This window comes from Sceloporus undulatus, chromosome 4 (assembly GCF_019175285.1).
Source record: "Sceloporus undulatus isolate JIND9_A2432 ecotype Alabama chromosome 4, SceUnd_v1.1, whole genome shotgun sequence".
Taxonomy (NCBI): Eukaryota; Metazoa; Chordata; class Lepidosauria; order Squamata; family Phrynosomatidae; genus Sceloporus; species Sceloporus undulatus.
This window is the reverse complement of record NC_056525.1, coordinates 238287622-238309888: the sequence shown is the minus strand read 5'-3', so window position 1 is coordinate 238309888 and position 22267 is coordinate 238287622. Positions and strand designations below refer to the sequence as shown.

The following is a 22267-nucleotide window of genomic DNA, read 5'->3' as shown; positions in this document are numbered from 1 at the left end:
TAGATAGATAGATAGATAGATAGATAGATAGATAGATAGATAGATAGATAGACAGACACACAGACAGACAGACAGACAGACAGACAGCAAGTGGCTGCACTGGACACTAAAAAGAATACTTTGTCCCAAAGTGATCCAGTTATTCCTCTGTCGTCCCATTTTCCCTTTGTCCTTAGCTTACGTCAGTTAGTGCAAACTTAGTTCAAAGCACAAAAGTAGTTTGCACTTAATTAAGTCAACAGGTAAGAAGAGAGGAGGGGACAAAATTTTGTCCTTCTCAGTAGATTCAGGCAAAAGCAAACTGCCATAGACTGTCCTAGCTTGTCTTTCTCATTAATCACTTCTGCCATCTTAACCATACTTGGATGTTTGTTGGGCCACACATGCCCGGTTTTCATCTCTGAAGTGCCGAAGGGTGTGAACAAGATGTTTGTGGGTTTTTCAGGCTATGTGACCATGTTCTAGAAGAATTTATTCCTGATGCTTTGCCAGCATCTGTGGCTTGCATCTTCAGAAAATGCATTCTTTGAAGATGCCAGCCACAGATACTGGTGAAATGTCAGTAATAAACTCTTCTAGAACATGGCCACATAGCCCAAAAAACCCACGAAAAACTATGGATGTGGGCCAGGAAAGCCTTTGATTTCACATCGGTATGAACAAACCTCATATGAAAAATATGAAAACCAGTAGTGGCTCCACATGAAAAGCAACTTGACATTTTGAGAGCTTAAAAACTAAAAAAAACTACAGGTACCATTACATCTGGCAGGGAATGAGCATTCCCCACTTCCTGTTGCTTCTTTCTTCATCCAGTTAGTCATATTTGTCCACAGGGAAAACAAAAAAAGAGATTGGTAGAGACAGTTGGATATTGGTGCTACTTGGATCTGCCTTTATCAGTCATGGCCCATTTTTAATTGTATTTATTTATTTGTTTGTTTGTTTATTGATTTATTTTATTGATCATAACCAACTAAAAGATATGTGAGCCTACCTCACAAAGGGATCAGTTTATTTATTTATTTATGAATTGAGGAAGTTTGCAGTTTGAAGCCGAAGGCTCATGTCATCCCTATTTTGCTTCCTTCTTCCAAAATAAATGTTAAAAGGAATTCCATCACTTCTAAATGATGTCAGAGTTTGGAAGCTTTACCTTCTTTCGACTGCAGCCTCCAGAATCCTGTTTTATTGGCAATGATATGCCAGAGGTCATAGTTCAAAAAAGTAAGCTTTCCAAGCTGTCATTCAGCCAGTTTATGTATATGCCACTTATCCATGATCTACACATGCTAAAAAGTGTGTACAGTGGCCCCTTGTTTTTCTGTGCAATGAACTTTAATCATGTGGTGGTAAAACAGAGTCATCATTCTTCCCATCTGCTACATTCAAAATATAAATGTTAAATAGATTTTGTAGAGGGTGGAAAAGATACAAACTGAGTAATATATATAGGCCTACAAATGCAGTGACATGTGTAATGCTGAAAGAAAAAATATGGTTTTTCCTGCACCATGCAAAAAACATTTGTCACTAAATCCCATGCTAGCAGGATGATTTTAGAAGATGTAATCCAAACCCCTACATACATTTTAAAGATAATGATGGGGTTTTGCTTTGTTTTTGTTTTTAGGTATGTAAGGTCAAGGACAAAGCATGATGTTGATATGAGAATTGGAATACACTCTGGATCTGTGCTGTGTGGTGTGTTGGGTCTACGGAAGTGGCAGTTTGATGTCTGGTCTTGGGACGTAGACATTGCAAATAAACTTGAATCAGGTGGAATCCCTGGGTAAGTATAAGTGTGTGTAAGTACAGTAATAAGTAAGCACTAATGTTGAATCAATTTGCTTTCCTAACACTTTGAGTCTTACCAATTTTTTAGTCCATTGGAGTGAATGTTGCCATTTTGTATTCTGCTGTGCCATGTCAATGTGTAATCAAAATGTTTGATTCTGCGGCTGAGCAGACAGGCCAGAATAGCATGGGATGAACTCATGCTATTCTAGCCCCAGTGCTTACCTGGGTCGATCCCCAGGTCAGCTTGGGAACATGACGCTGTTTACACACCATTCCACGCTGACCTGGGACCCATTACTGGTATGTGTTCCTAACCTTGCCATGCAGTCGCTCACACCCATGTGGCCAGGTGCCCTGTTTCCATGCCAGATATGGCAACTGGGGGCTTCTGAGTATGGGCGACAGACAGTGCAACAAGGTAAGGAATATGGGGGTGGGATGTACAAACAGCCGGGGTTTGCCACAGAGTTTCTAGGAAACTCCATGTCAAACCGAGACCAAATTACTCCAGGATCAGGCCAGATACACTGGATCTGCATTTGGTTTGGCAGGGTCAGGCCCGATCCTGGCCCCAAGGTTTTGACCTGTGTCATCTAAATGACGGAACATGGACCTTTTGGCCCATGCAGACAACCCCTATGTTAAACTTCTTAGCTATTTTCACTAGAGTTTCCAAAATGCAGGGCCCAGAGTCAGCAAAGCGATCTCATGATGACAGCACTGTTCTGAAAAGGAAGAGCTTATTTATTTATTTTATTGTGTACTGTTGGGCCCCACTGCTGAGGTTTGCTTTGGAAAAGCCACTATAGACTCTCCAGAGATACTGTATCTTCACCTTCCTCCTTTGTCTTCTTTGTTAGATTTTATTTTATTTTATTTTATTTTATTTTTGAATGACGTGTTCTGAATAACTGGTTGATGTATAAGGTGTCATTCTTAATGGTCCTACATACTGTTACTGATGTGTTTAGTTTAAAACAATTCAGATCTGGTGAATCTCTTTAGCAGACATTTAAATTGCATTCAGGCAGAAGATTAGAAATGCAAGAACTGTCCTCCACCACCCACACGTTTACCTACCCTAGTAAAAAGGTCTTTGTGGTGTGTTGGTGGCGATTCTAGGACACGGGAGCATGCACCAACCACACGCTCCCAAGCCCTAGTAAGTGTGGGTGGCACCATTTTTGAGTGGCACCACCCACATGGGGGATGTATTGATAACGGTGGGCATGTCAGTGCCCACAAGTGTCTAAAAGGAAGTGGTATCATTAGAGCTGCAATGCAGCTCTTAACGACATCGCAAAAAGGAGCCACTGTAGGTTTTTGCTGTGCAGTGGTGCCATGCCATTTGGTTGCTGCAGCAATGCTGTGCAGTAAGGGGGGGCAGCTCCAGCCCGCCTTTCCCAGGTAGTCTGTCAAGCCCCTTAGTTTCAAAGTGCATAAAAGGTTGTTTATTCACAGTCTTGTTCATAAATCATATACATAGATTCAGGTTCTTGAGGTGGGTAGAAAGAAGTAGATAGTCTATGCTAGATCAAAGTAGGTCTGAGTTTCTCATTTGCATCTTTAATGGAGGGAGAGGCAAGTATGGCACAGTGTGAGAAGGGTTTCTAAGAGACAAAGGATGTGTACATGCTCCAGGAAGAGAGAGGTTTGTGTAAACACATAAACAGGAAATTGCCACAAATATGCATTCTAAACTAATAGAGAGACAAAGTGTGCTCTAACAATAATAAAGTTTGAGACATGTGAAGTTGCTATCTCCACCAGTTACATCACCAGGAGCTGTCCCTAGCTCCTGACATGGCAACCCTAATGGGCACATTATCTTTGTTATCATTGTTTTAAAGCAAAGGCGGAAAGTATGCTGCCTTCCAAATGTTATTAAGACTGGAGCTCCAACAGTTGTAATTGGCACAGCAATGTGGTGAGGGATGCTAGAAATGGTGGCCTAACAACATCTTGGGTGTTGCATGATTCCCATTCCTATTCTGAAGTCAATTTGTGGCTCCCTCTGTTTATATAGTCTCAGTTAAAATAATCCTTGAAGCCATCCTGTGGTTTATCATCTTTGAATTTCAACCATGGTGAGCATATGTATACCAAATATTCAAACAGATTAAATATCAATTTCCTTCCCTCAGGGAACCCCAGAAACTGTAATCCTCTGAAGGAGGCCTTGAAATCTCTCAAGCAGAGAATTTTCATAGATCTGGAAGAGACAGGAAGACAGTATCAAAGTATTCTCACTAATTATTGTAAGAAAGTTGTGTCTCTTAAGGTTTTGTCTGTAGTGTAGATATAATTGCATAGTGTACACATATAACGCTGTACCTATATCCCAAGTAGAAAACAGCTAAAATACTGGACTGTTTGATTGTCTCTTCAGAGCTATGTCCATTTTTCTTTGTAACATTTCATATCCCTGAGCAAATTACTGTATCTTTCTGCAAAACCCTGCTGTATGTCATTGATCTCTGTATGTCAGAAATCTTTCTGTTGATGGAACAGAAACCTGTTTTTGCAAAAAGCTCTAACAGTATTTATCTTAATCAAAATGCTCAGTATATAGTGCTTTCCCATCTGTGTGCATAATATACTTAATAGATTTCAGCAACTTCTTTTGACATTGTTGTTACCCGTGTAAGAATACCTGAGTAATGATTCCTTCAGGCTCTGCATAAATAACATCAGAAAATCCTAACCAACTTATGGTTCCTTTTCATAACAGTTTCCAGTTTCCAGTTCATTGGGAAAGAAGGAAGCAGTGATTCCTTGGATTTCTAGAGTTTGAATTCAAAATGTGAGCATCATAATGCTCACCTCAAAGAAGATTTGGAGGTGTAAAGAATTGTTGGCATTGTTGAGTGCCTTCAAGTAGTTTGTGAATTATGGTGACTAGCATGGCTTAGTGGTTTGAGCATTGAACTGGGATTCTGGAGACCAGGGGTCGATTCCCAGCTCTGCCCTCAAACCCACTGGGTGACTTTGGGTGAGTCACACTTTCAGGGCAAGGCAAAGGCAAACCTCCTCTGAAAAAATCTTGCCAAGAAAGCTCCATGATTGGAGGAGATCTTGGCACTTTCTGGATTCTTTTATGTAAGTTAATTATAGACTCTTCTGTATAGCCACTTAATCCCAAAATGCGTGTCCAGATAAAAAGGTCTTTGCCTTCCCCCTAAAGAGAAAGGAGGAAGCTCCCTTAATATAATAATAATGGTTTGCTTATATTTACCCGCCTATCCCAGGTGGATTGAGGTGGGATTATAGTCCACTAAAATACGGACATCAATAAATCAAATATAAATAATAACACATCGATAAAAGTAATACAATTATCTTAAAAATTAACTCATAATCGAGTGGCAATGCAATAGAGCTGTACAACAGTCTGAAGATGTCTCTTACACAAGGTCAGGTGGTCTGATAGTGAGTTCAACAGCCTAGAAAAAACCACCATGAAGGCTTCTTCTCTGCCCTCACCAGACCTCCTTGTGAAGGTGGTGAGGCCAAGAGAAAACCCTCCACTGGGGAGTCTTAGAATTTAAGCAGGCTCATATAGGGAGATGTGAGCTTTCAGATAATTTGGGCCTAAGCTGCATGGGACTTTATAGGTCATAATCAGGAGTTTGAATTGAAACAAACTCAACAAGGGAGTTCTCTGTAACCATAGACCCCCTTTGTAGCACCAGTGCTATTCAGTTCAATTTCATTATGCATCTCTGTTGTAATTTGCAATTTAATTTAGTCCTTGGCAAAATTGGCTATGATTATATGAATTACCACTGAACCTGAGTAAAACATTATTTGCATATCTGATACACTCAACAGCAATTAGCACATAGTTAACTGGGATGCTTTATAAGTTAGAGATTATTAATGAAGCTATTTATTTATGAAATCTCAGCCAACTAGGGCCCCCAAACAATATACAATAATCCTCTAGTATGGATTCCTTTCAGAATTATTTCTCTTAAGACATTTAGGCTGAAACCAAAGGGCCAAAAGGCTTATGACCTGAGGGGGATTCTCAAAGTTGAAAATCCCCCTCAGGTCATTCCTGACTGTATGAACTCAACAGGGAAGATTTGATCTTGGATGCTCCTTACAAGTCCCACTCAGACAATGTGGTGATTACCATGGTGGCTTCCTTCTAAGACTAGAAATTCAAAATGATGCAAAAATGAAGTGCTTTGGGGGTATGAATCTTGGTGTGGATATGGATTTGCTGAATCCACAATCCATTTAGTCTCCAGACATGACCTCAAGATGAACAGAAGCTTAGATGCATCTTCAAACACATCTGACAGCTGGCTTTCCAATTTGCTTGCAATAGGAGTTGTTGTTTTTAATCATCCAGGTCTTACAGAATTCTGGACAGAACAGAGGCTCTCAGGCTAGACTCTTCCATCTGTTTTGCTCTTTAGCCCTACTTTAGCTATTAACTTTTAATCAGAAAAAGCTATGAGTGACCATAGGTTAGAAAATTAAGAAGGCAAACCAAAGTAGAAACCTGTAGATAGACAATAAGGGCCATTTCACACATTTAATGACAGCAATGCCAGTTTATTTGACAGATCTATAGCTAATCTTGCCTCTCTGTGTTGTGTGTATTGGTGTCATACTGGTACATTGTGTGAGCAAGTCCATCTAGAAACATGTTTGCTCAGCAATTACCATTATAGATTACAGCCCTAAAAATACTAACCCAGCTCCATATAATTTGATATGCAACTCCTGGTGAAGTAGTTCAGGATTAACTATTGGTCCAAATTGATACCCAACCATGAAATAACGAGACCAGACACGTAAATTGAATGAATAAAGGGGCATTTATTTGACCTATAATCTATTTAAAGCTAAGCACTTGAACTTCAACCTTAACTTCAAACTCTGAGCAAATTGATTAAAGTGAAAAGCCTGGTGCGGGTCCAGCTGAAGCCAGGGTCAATCCTAGACTTCCTCTTCAGCCTTCCCTTTGGGCACAAACACCGAAACCCGAGGTAAATCTGATGATTCGGATTGCATCCTCAGTCCAGCCCTAGGAAGGTAAACATAAGGCACTCTCCCCCAAACCCCCACGAATTTGTAAGGTTGAGCAAAACCCCCATGTCTACCCCAAAGGCAGGTTCTCTCACAACTCCATGCCCCTTGACATGTAAAGCTGATCAAGAGCCTAACCTTTCACCACAAAGGGGTGCCAATGGTGCGTACCAAACAGTTCTTTAACCCCATATGGGCCAGTGAAACCTATTTAACAGCCACCCAAAGCCAATCACCAGTCCCAGCACACAGTATGGGGTAGGCAAAAAATCCCGGGAAAAGGGGAGAAAATTCCTACCCGGCCCCGAAGCGACCAACAAAGTTCATACTGCATTTAGGGTGGGAGGGTGGGCTGCTTCATGGAAAAGAGGCAGGATGGGGGGTGCACTGTCCTTATATACTGACTCCGCTTCCCATCACATGCCTCAGCTTAGTCCAATGGACCTTGCTGATATTGAAAATTCTGGTCTCTATCATGGAGGGTATCAAAGCCCCACCCTCCCTCAAGGCTCTGCCAATCATCCTGGTGTGAAAACACACTACAGAAATGATCCAGTTTGATACTGCTTTATCTGCCCTGGCTTAGTGCTAGGAATTCTGGAAATTGTAGTTTTACTGTGGGACAAGGAAGGCTAAATGCCTCACAAAACTACAGCTCCCAGGGCTGTTGATAAAGATTTATGATCCCTTCGAGGAGTGGGTGGAATTAATAACAAACTCTACAGCAGGGGTAGGCAACCTGCGGCCCGTGGGCCGGATGTGGCCTGGCGAGGCCTTGGGACCGGCCCCAGCCCAGTCCTGCTGCCGATTGCTGCCAGGGCCTTTGGGGGGCAATTGTCTATAGAAGCCTCAGAAACATGCATTTATATTAACATTTTTTAAAAAATCAGCAAATTTTTTCGCATGTCCTCCATTTTTTTTAAAAAAGGTGTCTTCCATTTGCAAATGTTGTCCTACATTTGTCCTGGTTTACTTATATATTTAATGTTTTTTTTTAAAAAAAATATTTAATTATTTATTTTTTGGCTTCAGCCCCCCCAGTTGTCTGAAGGACAGCAACCCGGCCCCCGGCTCAAAAATATTGTCTACCCCTGCTCTACAGCTATATGGCTAAAAACAAAGCCAGTGAAAAACAAAAGCAAGATATTTGCATATTCATAGTAACCCTGAAATTTGCAATAATACAAATTTGAATGGCCTAAACCCCCATTCCACCCCGCCATGGTCTTGTGAAGAATTCGTATGCTCAGTAATCACAGAGAGCTGAATGCCCTGTTGACAAACCATCAAAAGGGCAGGAAAAGGGAATGGAGTATTCTTGAGGAGGGCATGGCTGACTGGCCAGCTGGCTGTCAGTCTTAACTAGAGTATTCAGGTGTGTTGTTAAGTGTGTACTGCGACCTTCAGATCTCCCTTTTGACATTCAGTATTTTATACTCAAGCATCATCTCTACTAATTTTATTATTTCTTTAAATGTCTGTAGGAGAATCCACATTTCCAAGTCTACTCTAGATTGTTTAAATGGAGATTATAAAGTTGAAGAAGGGCACGGCAAGGAACGCAATGAATTCTTGAGAAAGCACAACATCGAGACCTACTTGATCAAACAGCCAGAGGAAAATTTGTTGATGCTGCCTGAAGACATTGTCAAAGAGGCAGTCACTGCTTCAGACAGAAGAAACAGTGGGGCAACATTCACGGAAGGATCATGGAGCCCTGAGCTTCCTTTTGACAACATAGTAGGAAAGCAGCATGTAAGTCCAAATTGCCTTCCTAGCATCACCTGCTATAAGTGCATGCTTTACTGCATCTCCATTACAAAAGCTTTGGAGGAAACAATTTCCACTTTAACCTTTCCTCTAACATGAACTTCAGATGATTAAACAAACCACTGCAGGTCAGAATTAACTTACATAAAAGAATCCAGAAAGTGCCAAGATCTCCTCCCATCTCCCTACTAAAATTAAATGTCACACACAGCAGAGTGTTAATTGAATCAGAACTTCAGTCAAGTTCATATAGCATTAAAAGACCCAGGAGTTGCATAAATTGCTGCAGGCAGTCATCAGGCATCTAAAATGTGGTTTATTTTCAGTACAAATGAACTCTGGCCAGTTTTTGTTCTCACAAGTAGCAGATGAGGTGACTGATTTGTGACTGGACTGTAACACTTTAAATTGCAGAGGTATCAACATATAGATATGTTCCTCTGCACATAGAAAATTAATGCTAGGCTAGAATTCAGATTCCCTAAATTCTAATTTTTTATATACAAGTATTTATTTGTTTAGTTTTATATGAAGGAGCATTCAGTTGTGTGTGCCCTAGTATGAAGCAGTACAGTGAAGACACAGGTTTATCATCAAACTTTGTTTTGTGTAAGAACTAGGCTTTAGTCTGGATAGGAGCTCACTGAGTAGCCAGTTTACATTCCACCCTAAAACACTGGAAAGTGAAACATTTATTTATTTATTTATTTATTTATTTAGATCAGTAGTGATCCTTTCCCCATAGTGTGCCTCGATGCATAAAGTATGCATACCCCCACCCAATGTAATCTTATTTATTTGTTTACATGGTGACCTCAATTCTGATTACCCAACCTGGTACCATCCAGACACTTGGAATAAAAGTCCCATATTTTCCAAAGTGCTTGCTCTAAGTTAATATCCTTTTAACAAAGAAATACACCCCTACCCTTTCCTTTTCTTTTTAAAAACCCTCTTTGCTCCACAAGCTGAACAAGAGGCTGTATCAATGGGAGTAGTGTTTACATTGGAGGAAAGTAATAGTACCAGTCTATTCTGCTTTGGTCAGATTTCACCTGGAAGACTACGTCCAGTTCTGAGCACCACACTTCAAGATGGATATTGACAAGCTAGAATGTGTCCAGAGGAGGGAGGCCAAAATGGTGAAAGGTTTGGAAACCACCAAACTCTAAAAACAGTGACTTAGGCTCGTGCAGACCAGCCAGCTTTGGGGGTGAAGTCGGGGTGTAGCATCTACACGATGCATGTCTGGCTCCGCCCCCAGAGCACTGTGATGCCATGTGCCACACTACACAGTGTGTGGCATCACAGTGCTTCTCTGGCGCTGTGTCTGCAGCACCAAAGGAGTGCCTTCAAGCCACAGTGCCGCAGCTATTGTGTCCTTTCCAGGGTGCAAAAGGAGCTGCTTTTTGCGACTCCTTTTTGTGCCCTGGAAAGGTTGGATCAGGGCTGTGGCATGGAGTTGCCAGGGCCCCAATCTGGCACACCTTAAGGTGGTTGCAGGCTGCCCCTTAGGGGTGATCTGCACAGCCCCATAGAGAGCTAGGTAGGTTTAGCATGGGGAAGGGAAGGTTAAGACATGACATAATAGCCTTGTTTAAATATTTGAAAGGTCATCATATTGAAAATGAAGCAAACTTGTTTTCTGTTGCTTGAGAAACTAGGACATGGAGCAATGGAGTCAAAGTACAGGGGGGGAAAGATTCCACCTAAACATTATGAAGGCCTTCCTGGCAGTAAGAACTATTCCACAGTGGAATATGCTGCCTGGAATGTGGTGGAGGTTCTTTGGAGGTTTTTAAACAGGGGTTGGATGACTATGTGTTGGGAGTGCTTTGTGTATTCCTTAAAAGGGGGTTGGACTACATGGCCCTTGTGCTCTCTTCCAACTCTATGATAGTGTTTTCTATGATTCTATAAATCATTTATTTTTCAGATAGTTTGTGGTAGTGTGTTTCAGATTGCACCTCTCCCCTAGTGGAGAGGGAGCAAAAGTTAGTAATTTAGAATCTGTAATTTATGGAGCAAAAGTCTATTGTTGTCAAAGAGGAGAAATAATTTGAAAGCAGAGCATATGATTTCTTAGCAAATGGTTGCAAGTTCCATAATTTCTGTTTCTTTGTAAAGGGATCTTGGGTTACAGGTTGTGTTAGGCTTTGTAAAGCTTCTCACTGGCACTTGTATTCACTTCCAGCTCTGTAATTCTGATTCCCCTCCCTTCCTTCTCCAGTTCAAATACATTGTAATACAACTCTTAACACTTAACATCTAACTTAATTTGTATTATTTATGTATTTATGTTTATTTTTTTGGAAATCTATGATATCCATAGAGCTCTCTTCCAGCACCACATTTCAAATATTGATTCTCTTCCTGTCAGCTTTCTTCACTATTCAGCTTTCACAACAGTACATAGAAACTGGAAATGCTATGACATGGATAATCCTGACTTTAGATTTCAATTATATGCCTTTATACTTGAGAATCTTATGTAATTCCTGCATAACTGCCATTCCAAGTCATAGGCGGGATACAGACAGCCCATTTGGCGTGGCCTGCAGCCGCCCCTTATCACCACGTATTGGGGCCAGGGCAGCCACAATGGCAGCCCAGAGGCCCCAGTCTGGTCTTTTCGGGATCAGGGAGAAGCAGCAAAATGCCACTCCTCCCTGGTCCTGAAAAGGGTGTTCTTGGGACTTCATGCCCCAGGACACCCCAGGAGTCACCTGGGAGCCACCCGGGAGCCGCTGCCAGGGGAGAAAGAGGGCATTCAGCCTCTTTCTCCCAGCTTCGTTCCTGCAGCCGTTTGGTGGTTGCAGGAACAAGGCGCTCCCCAAGATGGAGCTCTGTTTCAGAGCTCCTTCCGGCACCACTGAAAGGACGCCACAAGTGCCCTGCAGCAGCACGAGCACATCACGCCTGCGCTGCATTGTTTGGCTGCGGCGCTGCCATGACATCATAATGGCGGCACCCGTGTAAACAGGGTGCCACCATTATCATGCCGCAGGTACGTGCTTGGGTTGCGGGGCGTCTAGCATGTATCCAGTCTGGCGCAAAGCGCCGGTCTTGAAAGCACCATAGTCTTTTTTTCTGATTTCTTGACTGGAGTCTCCATTTTGATTTATGACTGAGCAAAGGTACAGAAAGCATTTGAAAGTCTGTGTTTTAATGACCCACTTTAAAGTTTTGTAAATCATCTGTGTGTAAACACTCCAGACGCTCAAGATTTTTTGGTAAGACCAGGAGCAAATGGTGAATTTTTAAAATTCTCAAGTATAAAGGCATATAATTTCACTCAGGGATAGCCCAGATTCACTGTGGCACTTTCCTTCCCATGTAGACAGTCTATACCTGAATCAGGCCTTTAGCCCTTCCCCATACGGACAGGGTAATGCAAGGGAAGGGGTAGGGTAAAACCAACGCAAATGGCCCTTGGAAGAGTTTTAAAGTTGAAGGAAGGTTAAGGAAGGTTGCAGAAGTACAAAAGGAATCATTTGACACAAGGAAGGACCAATGCAAGTTGGACTGACAATACTGAGTGGTCATAGCATGTCAAAGAACAGAAAACCAGGGACGTAGTCAAGAAGGAACAGAATTAAGTTTATTCTGGAGTACAATGAAGATGGCTGACTGGAGTCCTTAAAAGAATTAGAGAAGTTGCATCTTTGGGCGACAGTTCTCAAAATCTCCCAGCTAGCTGAGGGGCTTTAGTCCAGCTGTGGGAATTGTGTTGTGGGAGTAGTGGTTTTAAAAAATGACTCTTTTTTTGACCCCCTCATGAGCATTCCACACTATAACTTTTTGTTGCATATGCCAATTGTATACATAGGTTTTTACAGTCATAGCTTATATAGCCCAAACAGGCAGCTCAAATAAGAGTGCTCCCTGCACCCCTGTTCAGCAGCCTTTGCTGCAAGGACTGTAAGGATCTGAGAGGTGTTCTGTTTGTTTTAACTGTGGCACAAAATCCCTTGTGAAGGCTGTCTGCTTACAGAAATTAAATAAGAAAAGGTTAAAATGCCCTAAGCCACCAACCTTTCTGCTGCATTTGAAAGACTGATGAGTCACTGTGGAGGAAGATTGGCTTGAGTTATCTTCCTTTTCCATTGGTTAGATCCCTAATGACATAATACCTCATTTTCTTTTCTGGACAGACCTAGTCCTCCTTGTCTAAAATGTCCACACAACTTAGGCTTAAACCTTTATCTCACAGAGATCTTGCTTTGCTAGCTGCCCCTTTGCATCTCAGGCACAACCCTCACAAGTCGTCGGTGAGGGAGGGAAATATCTCCGGCCTTTGTGGGTGGCATTGGTGTTCTCTTTCTATGCAACATCCATTTTATAGTGTGCTGTGTTTGTGTGTGCCTGTGTATATGTGTGTGTATTCTGAGCAAGTTGCCAGTATGTTGTTCTTGAGGTCTTTCTGCATTTTAATATGTGCCATATTGATGTTGTGATAGCAGAAGGAGCAGAGAACAGGTGAATCTTTTCTGGTCCTTTAGATCGAAGTGTTTCTAGTTACAGTTGCTGTGGAAGGAAAGGAAGGGCGGGAAAAAAACACTGGACAACCGGACAACAAATTGGCAGAAAAAAGGCCACAACTTTATTAAATACAGCAGGCAAATAGGCAAATAAGTGTAGAGGGTTGGACCGAAAGCATAAGGTCTGGATCTGCTATCCACCAACCCATGCTGGTCAATGAACCAAATTGCCTGGTCACAGCCAGGACTCGGGATGACAGAGGGGGAACCGACTTAAAGTGCCCTGCCTCCTTGGGAACCAGTTATGCGCATATGCGCATCTTCGCCCCTTGTCACTGGGGAACACTGACTTGATGCTGCCCCTGCATTGACGACATCGCTATACCCTCAGCATGTGATCAGCTGCCCCACAGCAAAGGAAACCACGCCCAACAGATCCAAGATCTATGCTGCCACCCTAGGAAAGTTGTGACAGCAAATCACCAACCCTGCGAGGGAGGGAGGGTGGGAGCCGGCAAACAAAATGTTGCTGAGCGCCAGCCGGCGCAGCCCCTTAAAGGCCAGCCAGCCAATCAGGAGGCAGGAGGCAGCCCACCTTCTAGCCAATCCCGGTGCTGCAGCCCCCGCAGCACACCAATCCTGGGCCACTTCCACTCCCAGGTGATTCTGGGAGTTGTAGTCCTGGCCAGAGTAGAAGTGGCACAGCCAGCCACAGCACGGCACTTATGTAGTTCCTCTCCCAGAAGACCTTGGGAGTTGGAGACCCTAGCTGGCTGGAAGCACCGTCGCTGTCTTGAACTGCCATGCTGGGCCCGGCAGCCCAGACCAGCCCTGTGCTTGGCCCTGCTCTCAGCCCGCATGACATGGGGAAAAGGCTGCCCTGCCCTCAGACTACAACAATTGGACCAGCCCGGTAAGTCGGGCGGTCCCATTTGCCAGGTCTCCAGGCACTAACTGGAGTCACAGGAAATTGTTGTGTGTCTCTATGTCTACAGATAGGAAAACAAATCTCAGATCAAGCAGTAGTGGAGGAGGAGGAGAAAGGTGGTTTTTGTCAATGGGCACCTATTTCCTGGGCACTCACTTCCACCCATTCCTAGCTGGTGCTCTTGATGACTACTCCCAGATTCTGAAAATCCCTCCTGTGTTGTACTTCTACTGGCAGACAATGACCCGTTCCGCATGGGCCAAAAGTATGTGCGCGGCACCTACTAGGGTTAGAAAGGGCGTCCTTTCCAGACGCCCCCAACCCTAGTACATGCCAAGCATGCACAAAATGGCGTTACCCATTCAACATGGGTGCCGCCATCTTGACGTAGCGGACACTTAGCGTCTGCATGTTGCCCTTTTGGGTGGTCTGGAAAGCACCAATGACATTTTTATGCAGAAAGTCTTTTTGACGTGAAAGCTGATCTCTGGTTGAAGTGATTCTAGTCAGCTGAATATGTCTATGTCCTTTATTACTGGGCTTTCAGTTGTGCTTATAACTTATGCTTCCATGTTGTGCTGTTATAACATGTGTTTTATTATTGCTTCCTGTCTTTTGCACTTTTTTTGGACAAAGGCTTGATGGAGGAGTCTCTTTATGTTATATATGTGTATTAGGCATATGGCAGGGCTGAGAAATACTTCATCCTCCAGACAATTTGAACTGCATCTGCAGTCATCCCTTCTTGTATGTCACCCAACAGCGTATGGATAGATTTAGAAAATTTTCTTTTTGGACTACAGACCTAGACTCCCCATCTGAGCATGCCACCAAGCACAATATAAAACAATTAGTCCCCCAGAGGCTGGATGACCACGCATTCCTCACCATATCATGGTGGAATCTTTCCCAACCTTCAGATTAATGCATACACAGTGGGATCAGCTGCTACGATCCTGCTTCCTTTCTCCTTGCAGTGTTTTCTGTCTGGATTTATTGTTTGTAAAAAGGTAAAGGAGATTCATTAGCCTAAAGTCACACAATAGACTTCCTGCCTGTACTGGGGTTTAGCAATACAAATTCAGTATTATGTCTCCAACATCATCCTTAGCAGTGTTTTTGTACTATGTTCCAAAAAATTTTGGTATCCCTCTAGAATTTATCCATTTAAGACTAATCCTCAAGGGCAAATGCTTTGGAAAGATAATTACCCATATCTACCTATTGCTTCTTAAAATACTCTTAGAAGAGTAGCCTAGGTTGCACTTTCAGATCACTTGGTGCACCTGTTAAGACTTTAACAGGTGCACCAAGTGAACTGAAAGTTAACAGTTAAGTTCAAAGAGCACTACACAATACCCTGTAAGATGGAGAAGCTATAGCTGAGTAATAGAACCTCTCTTTTGCATGCAGAAGGTCCCACGTTCAACCTAAACATCTCCAGTAAAGCTGGAAAAGATCTCTGGAGAGTTACTGTCAGCAGCTTTCCCCAAACATCCCATTCCCTCCAGATGTTTATATTATAAATCCTGGGACTGTTGCCATGGCTGGGGCTGGTGGGAGTCAAAAACGTCAGGATATTAGAAGACTGGGCAAAGCTGGTGTTGACAATGAGCTAATTATACTGGTGATCTAACTTGATATAACACATCTTCACATGTTCATGAGTCTTGGTCCCAGAATCCTCTACAACATTGTAAGGTTATCTACCAAACAAGCCAATGTGGCAAAGGTTTTCTGCATCTGGAACATACAACACTTCATCTCAGCATGTATTTGCTGAATTCTGGCGCTTTACAGACTGCCCAAAAAGGGCGGTCTGCCGGCGCCGCTGGTTGCTGCGTCCGGGAACCACAGCGGCCAAACTGCGCGATTCTCGGATGCAACAAAAAGAAGCCAAATAAAGCGGCTTCTTTTTGTGCTGCGGAAATGGTACCCCAAAATGCCAATGGTGCACTGGCGGCATCATTTACGCTGCACGACGTGCAGATGCTAGGCGTCCGTGATGTCAAGATGGCAGTGCCCATGTAGAACAGGTGCCACCATTTTGTACATGCCGAGCACGTACTAGGGTTAGGGGCATCTGGAAAGGACGCCCCTTTCTAACCCTAGTACATGCGTGGCACGTACTTTTTGCCTGTGCAGAATGGGCCATTATTGACTTTTGTTTAACTGTCAGCATCCAATGTAGTAGTTAATCACATGTGGAGACAATAGAGATTTGTGATTTCTTTTTATCTGAAGCCCACTGTGGCCATTCCCATTTTCACCCAAATGGTCTGAATTTGGCAACATGACACTAGGAAATTTGGGGAAAGAAGGAGGATTCAGAAACTGCACTGAGCACATATTGTTCTTCACAGCATGGAAGCAATGCATTAAAAGTAGCAAAGTTAGTGATGACATGTTACTTCCCTGCTTGTTACTTGTTACTATTTTAATGTTAATGACCAGAGCATTGGATTACCACTCTGGATGCCAAAGTTTAAAGCCCCACTCAGACATGAAAACCCAGTGAATGGTCTTGGGCAAGTCATTTTTTCTGAGCATCAGATGAAGGCAAAGGCAAACCCATCTGAACACATCTTGCTAAGAAAACCCTGTAATAAGGTTGTCATGAGTCAGAAACTACGTGAAAGGACACAGCAACAACAATTTTTATTTGCATTTTAAGTAACTTAAAAGTGATCTCTGCATCTTAAAGTGGCCAGTTGTTGCTGGAATCAATGGCACTAACATTAGTGGCTATTAGCAATGGCTTTTCAGAAAATAAGGGCAGCAGCTGCTTTACGCTTTGCTTCAAGGGAGCTTGTCATTTGGTGAGTGAGGAACCTCTGAACCACATAGCAAAGGCTGTTGTTTATCCAGCCTACTGGACACTTAGACCCAATAGTGGCACAAGCAGTATTAAAGCACTATTATTTAAAATTAATGTTTTAAATACGTAGTAAAAAAACATTTTTTTTACAAAATAGTAATTTATTCAGTGAATGAATTAAATAAAAAAACTAGGTTCATGTGTCTTATTTGACATCTATTTAATGGTTTAATATTAATGCATTAGATCTAGCAGTAAAGTTTCCGATCTCTGGATAGCGGGTGCCATTTGCTGTTCAGGAAACAAATACAGAATCGTCTATTCTGTGTATGGATGCCAATGACAGCCAATGGTTCCCATGACAGTAGAGTTGTGAATTCACTTTGAGTTTCACTCTGAAGTACTTTAGTGGAGCATCCCAGGAGCTTGATCCTATTTCTAGGACAGCTCCTTTAGAGTAAAAATCCAAGTTGGATTCACCACTCAATTGAGATGGAAGCCAGCCACTTCAACTAACTGGCAATACCTGTGACAATTAGCCTTCCTGTGATACCTATGACAGATCTGCCTGAGAGCCATTGGTCAGCTCAAGCTGTTTCTGCACTGCAAAAAATAAAGTAAAAATAAAATAAATAAACAATGCTGTGATTTGTACTTTGTTATGGCATCAGAGATCTCCGACAGAAAAGGCTAAACATCACACAAAACTACCAATCCCAAAATTCTAATGCATTGAGCCGTGGCAGTTAAAGTGGTGTCAAACCACATTAATTCTGCAGTGCAGGTGCAGCCTTGTAGTCCCTGTGGGGCACTGCCCAAGGAGCAGAGGAGGGACAACCAAAGTGCTGCCCCCTATTACCTGCTGCTGAGGTGGTTGCCTCAGTCTGCCTAACCCTAGCTTTGGCTCTGATGATCTGCTATGATTCTGCAGCTTCCCAGAAATGATTACTGTGACTATATGTTGGAAAACTGGCACTCTGCGTGAGCAATATTCCATATTAAAGCACCCACAGGATCATTTCTTATACAAGCTTTAAGCCCATATAATGGATAACTTTTTCTGCATTCAAGGTTTTCATTACCATTTGGTGTTTTCTTCAAAGCCTGCCTCTCCCTCCCCAACTTTATAGAAATCATGTAGACTCCAAAAAGCAAAAAAATACACCACAGGTGAAATAATTACTTAACAAATATGGAAATAAAGCCTAACCTAGTGAGCTCACCAAATGTAAAAGATGATAGCTTTCCTACATCTTTAACACTTATGTAGAAGGGGACATTTCAGCTGGTGTCACTTGTATGACATTCTTGGTTTTATGTATCTATCTGGAGCAGCCCAAAGCATTTTGCTTCCTGAAGTACTTATTTGTTTTATTTGTTTTATTCATTTTTTATCCTGCTTTTCTCCTGATAGTGGGACACAAGGTGGCTAACATGATATATAAAATAATACACATTTAAACAATACAAAAACATTAAGAAAAGTATAAATATAAGATTTAAAAGCAAACAATTTATTATGTTAAAATACTAAACATAAAAAATACAGTGAGCTCTTAGTATCTGCTAGGGTTTAGTTCCAGGAACCCCCCCCCCCCCATAGATACTAAAATCCATAGATGCATAAATTCCATTGAATACAGTGGCATAGTAAAATGGTGTTCCTTATATAAAATGACAAAATGAACATTTGTTTTTTTGGAATATGTGTGTGTGTGTGTAATATTTTTATACTGTGGATGGTTTAATCTGTGGATAAAGAATCCATGGATATGGAAGGCTGACCTTATTTAAATGCTTAAAGATTGTATACCAACATTAGAACTGCAAAGCATTAAAAGCCCAAACCCTAAAGCCTGATAGCACAGAAAGGTTTTGACCCGTTGTCTGAAAGAAAGCAAGGACAGGGCCCTCCTGGCCTCTTCAGGGGGGAAGTTCCAAAGTCTGGGAGCAGCCACTGAGAAGGCCTTCTGCCTTGTTCACACCAAATGAGCCTGAGAGGGTGGCAAGAGAGAGAGAAGGGCCTCTCCAGATGATAGCTCTATTGGGTTCATAAAGGGAGATACAGTCCTTCAAATAAGCTGGATCCAAGCTGTATAGGGCTTTATAGGTCAAAATCAACACTTTGAATTGCACCCAGAAATGGACCAGCAACCAATGGAGCTGTGGCAACAAGGGAGTTGACTGTTCCCTGTAGCCAATAAAGTAAAAATATAGCCATGTTAGTCTGTAAAATCAGTATGTAAAGAGATCTTGTAGCACCTTTGAAGCTAACTGAAAGAATTTGGCAGCATGAGCTTTCTAGACTTAAGTCTATGAAAGCTCATGCTGCCAACTTCTTTCTTTCTGTTAGTCTCAAAGGTGCTACAAGATCTCTTCGCATACAGGTTTTACAGACTAACAGGGCTATATCTTTGAAGGCTACCAATATGGAAACACTACATTTAGCCAAATGGAGTAGAAATCCTTCAACCTCTTCAAGAAACTTGCCCAGGTACAGAGAGACATCCACCACATGCATCTGAGGAAGCAGACTTAAGTCTATGAAAGCTCATGCTAACAACTTTTTTCTTTCAGTTAGTCTCAAAGGTGCTACAAGATCTCTCTACATATCCATAAAGTAAAGTCTACTTATTTACCCTTTAGGCAACTGCACAAATATAGCATTTGCCATTATCCATGATTCTTGCTATCTGTGGTAAGTCTGGAAACATACCCCACCCCTCCACTCCACCTCCCATGGATACATGGCTTAGACTATAGTTGCCAACTTCAGATGGCTTTGATAAGGGATTAGATGAATTCATGGAGGAGAAAAAGTCTCAGCCATAATAGCTACATTTTATCTCCTGTACCAGTGGCTATATGTCTCTCAGTACCAGTTGCTTGGAAACATGAGCAGTCAGATTTTTTTTTTCCATATCATGTTTGTGGGCTTCCCCTTGGATCATCTTATTGGTGGCATCTTGTTGGCCACTGTGTGAGTAGTTAAAAAGGCCTTTGGCTTAGCCCTTAAGGGTCTTCTTACATTCCCATGAATTCTGATACACAGGTGGCCCTCCTCCACTTGGGACAGCTTCTCATTCAGTCTAACAGAATACGATGCAGCATGTGTGCACTAATTCCTTTGCACTGCAAGACAATGCCACCTCTTGAAATGAAGGCACCATCGTCATTTGACAGTTATCCATATATGTATCTGAGCATAAAAACATCTCTTTGAACTGAGGTGACACTGTGACAGTTCTCTCACATGTGAATATACCCTTTCCTTTGGAGAAATCTTTTTGTACATTCTGTTGCAGTTCTTCTGATTCTGTTTTCATTTTAGAAATGCCCCTACTTTGGAAAACAATTTAAAGGGTTTTTCCAGGTGCAGAATTATACAGAGCTGTATGCTTTGAAATTATAGATAGCTGTATGCCTGGAAAAGTGTGAATAGGAGTTCAGTGCAGTGGCAGTTTGTGACCTCTGTGTCAGTGACCTCTGTGTCAGAACAATGGTGAATCCACTCCACCTTAGATAATTTCAAAGAAGCTATCTAAAGTGCAGAGCCCTGTAGCAAGACTAAAAATCTTGAGTAGATTCACTGATCCACTGACATGGGAACCATCACCTGCTACTGATTCAATGTAAACAAACAAACAAAAAAACCTATCCAAATTGAATGGATGAATAGATGGAATTACCATGAGAACCTCAAAGCCCATTCCAAACATGTCATCAAAGCAATTGCCCTATTCTACTTTTGTGCATTTTGTGGTTCAGATGTCTCCTTCTAAAAATATTTGGTCATCTGGGATGAATGAATTGCATGGAATGCTGTTATGGTTTGCAAATGCAACAAGATCTCTTAAAAAAAAACAAGGAAAGAAAGAAAGAGAGGGGAAAAAGATTGCATTTTTATTCCAAAGGGGACTAGCAGGTTTATTCTTTTTGCATGTGCTTTCCCCTAGACTCTGGCTGCCCTAACAAGAAATTCAATAAATCTGCTTCCAAACCATCTTGCACAAGCTTTGCATGTCCAGTCTGGGCCTGAGGAAATTAACAAGCGAATAGAGCACACCATCGACTTGCGGAGTGGCGATAAATTGCGAAGAGAGCATATCAAGCCTTTCTCCCTGATGTTTAAGGACTCTAGCCTGGAGCATAAGGTAGCTGGGTCTTGATAGATGCTTTTTGCCATCTCAAACTGTCTTGAAATGACCAGTGAATTAGTAAAGACAACAATTGCTGTGGTTTTCCTTTCTGATTTGCCATCTTCCCCCTGCTCCTCAAGACTAATCTTAAAAAGCTATTCACATACACTGTGGTTATTATAGATGTATTAAGTGTGATGACTCATTTCCACAGCCGGGAAATCCCTTCTAAAAGTGACTAAGCTTTTCAAGACAGCAAAGGCATGATGATGAAGGGAGGGGGCAAACCCACAGAGACCAGGCTTACAAAATGCTTTACCACTTTGCTTCTCGATAAGTAGGCAGATAGCTATATCTTGTTGTGGTAAATGTTTTGTGATACAGTAGATGGCTTTCTTGGAATGTCCATGAACATTCAATGGAAAGAACTCCATATTAACCTGATGATCCCTTTTGAAAGAGGAAAAGACACTTCTGAAGATGATGTTTGGGACCAACCTTCCCCAAAATAGTGCCCACTAGATATTCTGGACTTCAGCTGTCATCATTACCAGCCAGCAGTGACCAGTGATCAGGAATTTCTGGAGTTAAAGTCTAAAACATCTGTAGGGTATCAGCTTGGGAAATGTGAATGCAATGGGGAAGAAGTAAATACTGTTCTTTAGAAACATTCATTTAACCCCCATATAATGATAAAAACGCTCTTTGAGTGAGAAATTTATAGGACAGAAACAATGGGCAAGAAAGAAATTCTGCATACTCTCTTAATTTGTTTCTTCCCTAGTAGATTCTAGTTGTTCTCATGTCAGTGGAGCAGTAAATATATTCTGGGTTTTAGTTTGAACTTGAAAGATCCTCTCCAAGCAACCAAATCTGCTTTAAGAATAGGACAGCTCCTTCAAAGTGTTTGATTTGAAATTCATGAAACAGATTTACTGCTTGTACTGACATAGAAACAACTACCTGCCACTGATATTCCTGAGGAGTAGCTGTGATTAAAGCAGTCATAGAGTGTATAACCCCATCTGAAATGTTTAGTGTGACTCTGGATGCTAAAACAGTAGAACAGGCCATATAGAATGTTTGCAGGCAATCTAAGGTGCGGTACACACCACCTGAAAAAGGCAGGCTGGAGCCGCTACTCATTGCCACGCAGCGTTACCACAGCAACCAAATGTTGCGGTGCCACTGCTTAACAAAAAAGGAGCATATGGAAACAGCTCCAGTTTGCTGCACCGTTGCGATGCCACAAGTGCTGTAGGATGGCATGGTTACATGATATATGCGC

The 22267-nt window shown here is 42.1% G+C and overlaps 1 protein-coding gene across 2 annotated transcripts in view; it reads left to right on the top strand.

Annotated features, from left to right (window-relative positions):
- ADCY8 (adenylate cyclase 8) overlaps nucleotides 1-22267 on the top strand; it is a 136773-nt gene that overhangs the window by 86573 nt on the left and 27933 nt on the right. The window contains exons 6-8 of one of the 2 annotated variants that reach the window (XM_042465717.1): nucleotides 1634-1792; nucleotides 8328-8598; nucleotides 20797-20994. In XM_042465717.1, coding sequence (XP_042321651.1) covers nucleotides 1634-1792; nucleotides 8328-8598; nucleotides 20797-20994 — 628 coding nt within the window. The remainder of the gene's footprint in view (nucleotides 1-1633; nucleotides 1793-8327; nucleotides 8599-20796; nucleotides 20995-22267) is intronic. The other variant, XM_042465718.1, reaches the window with a different exon arrangement.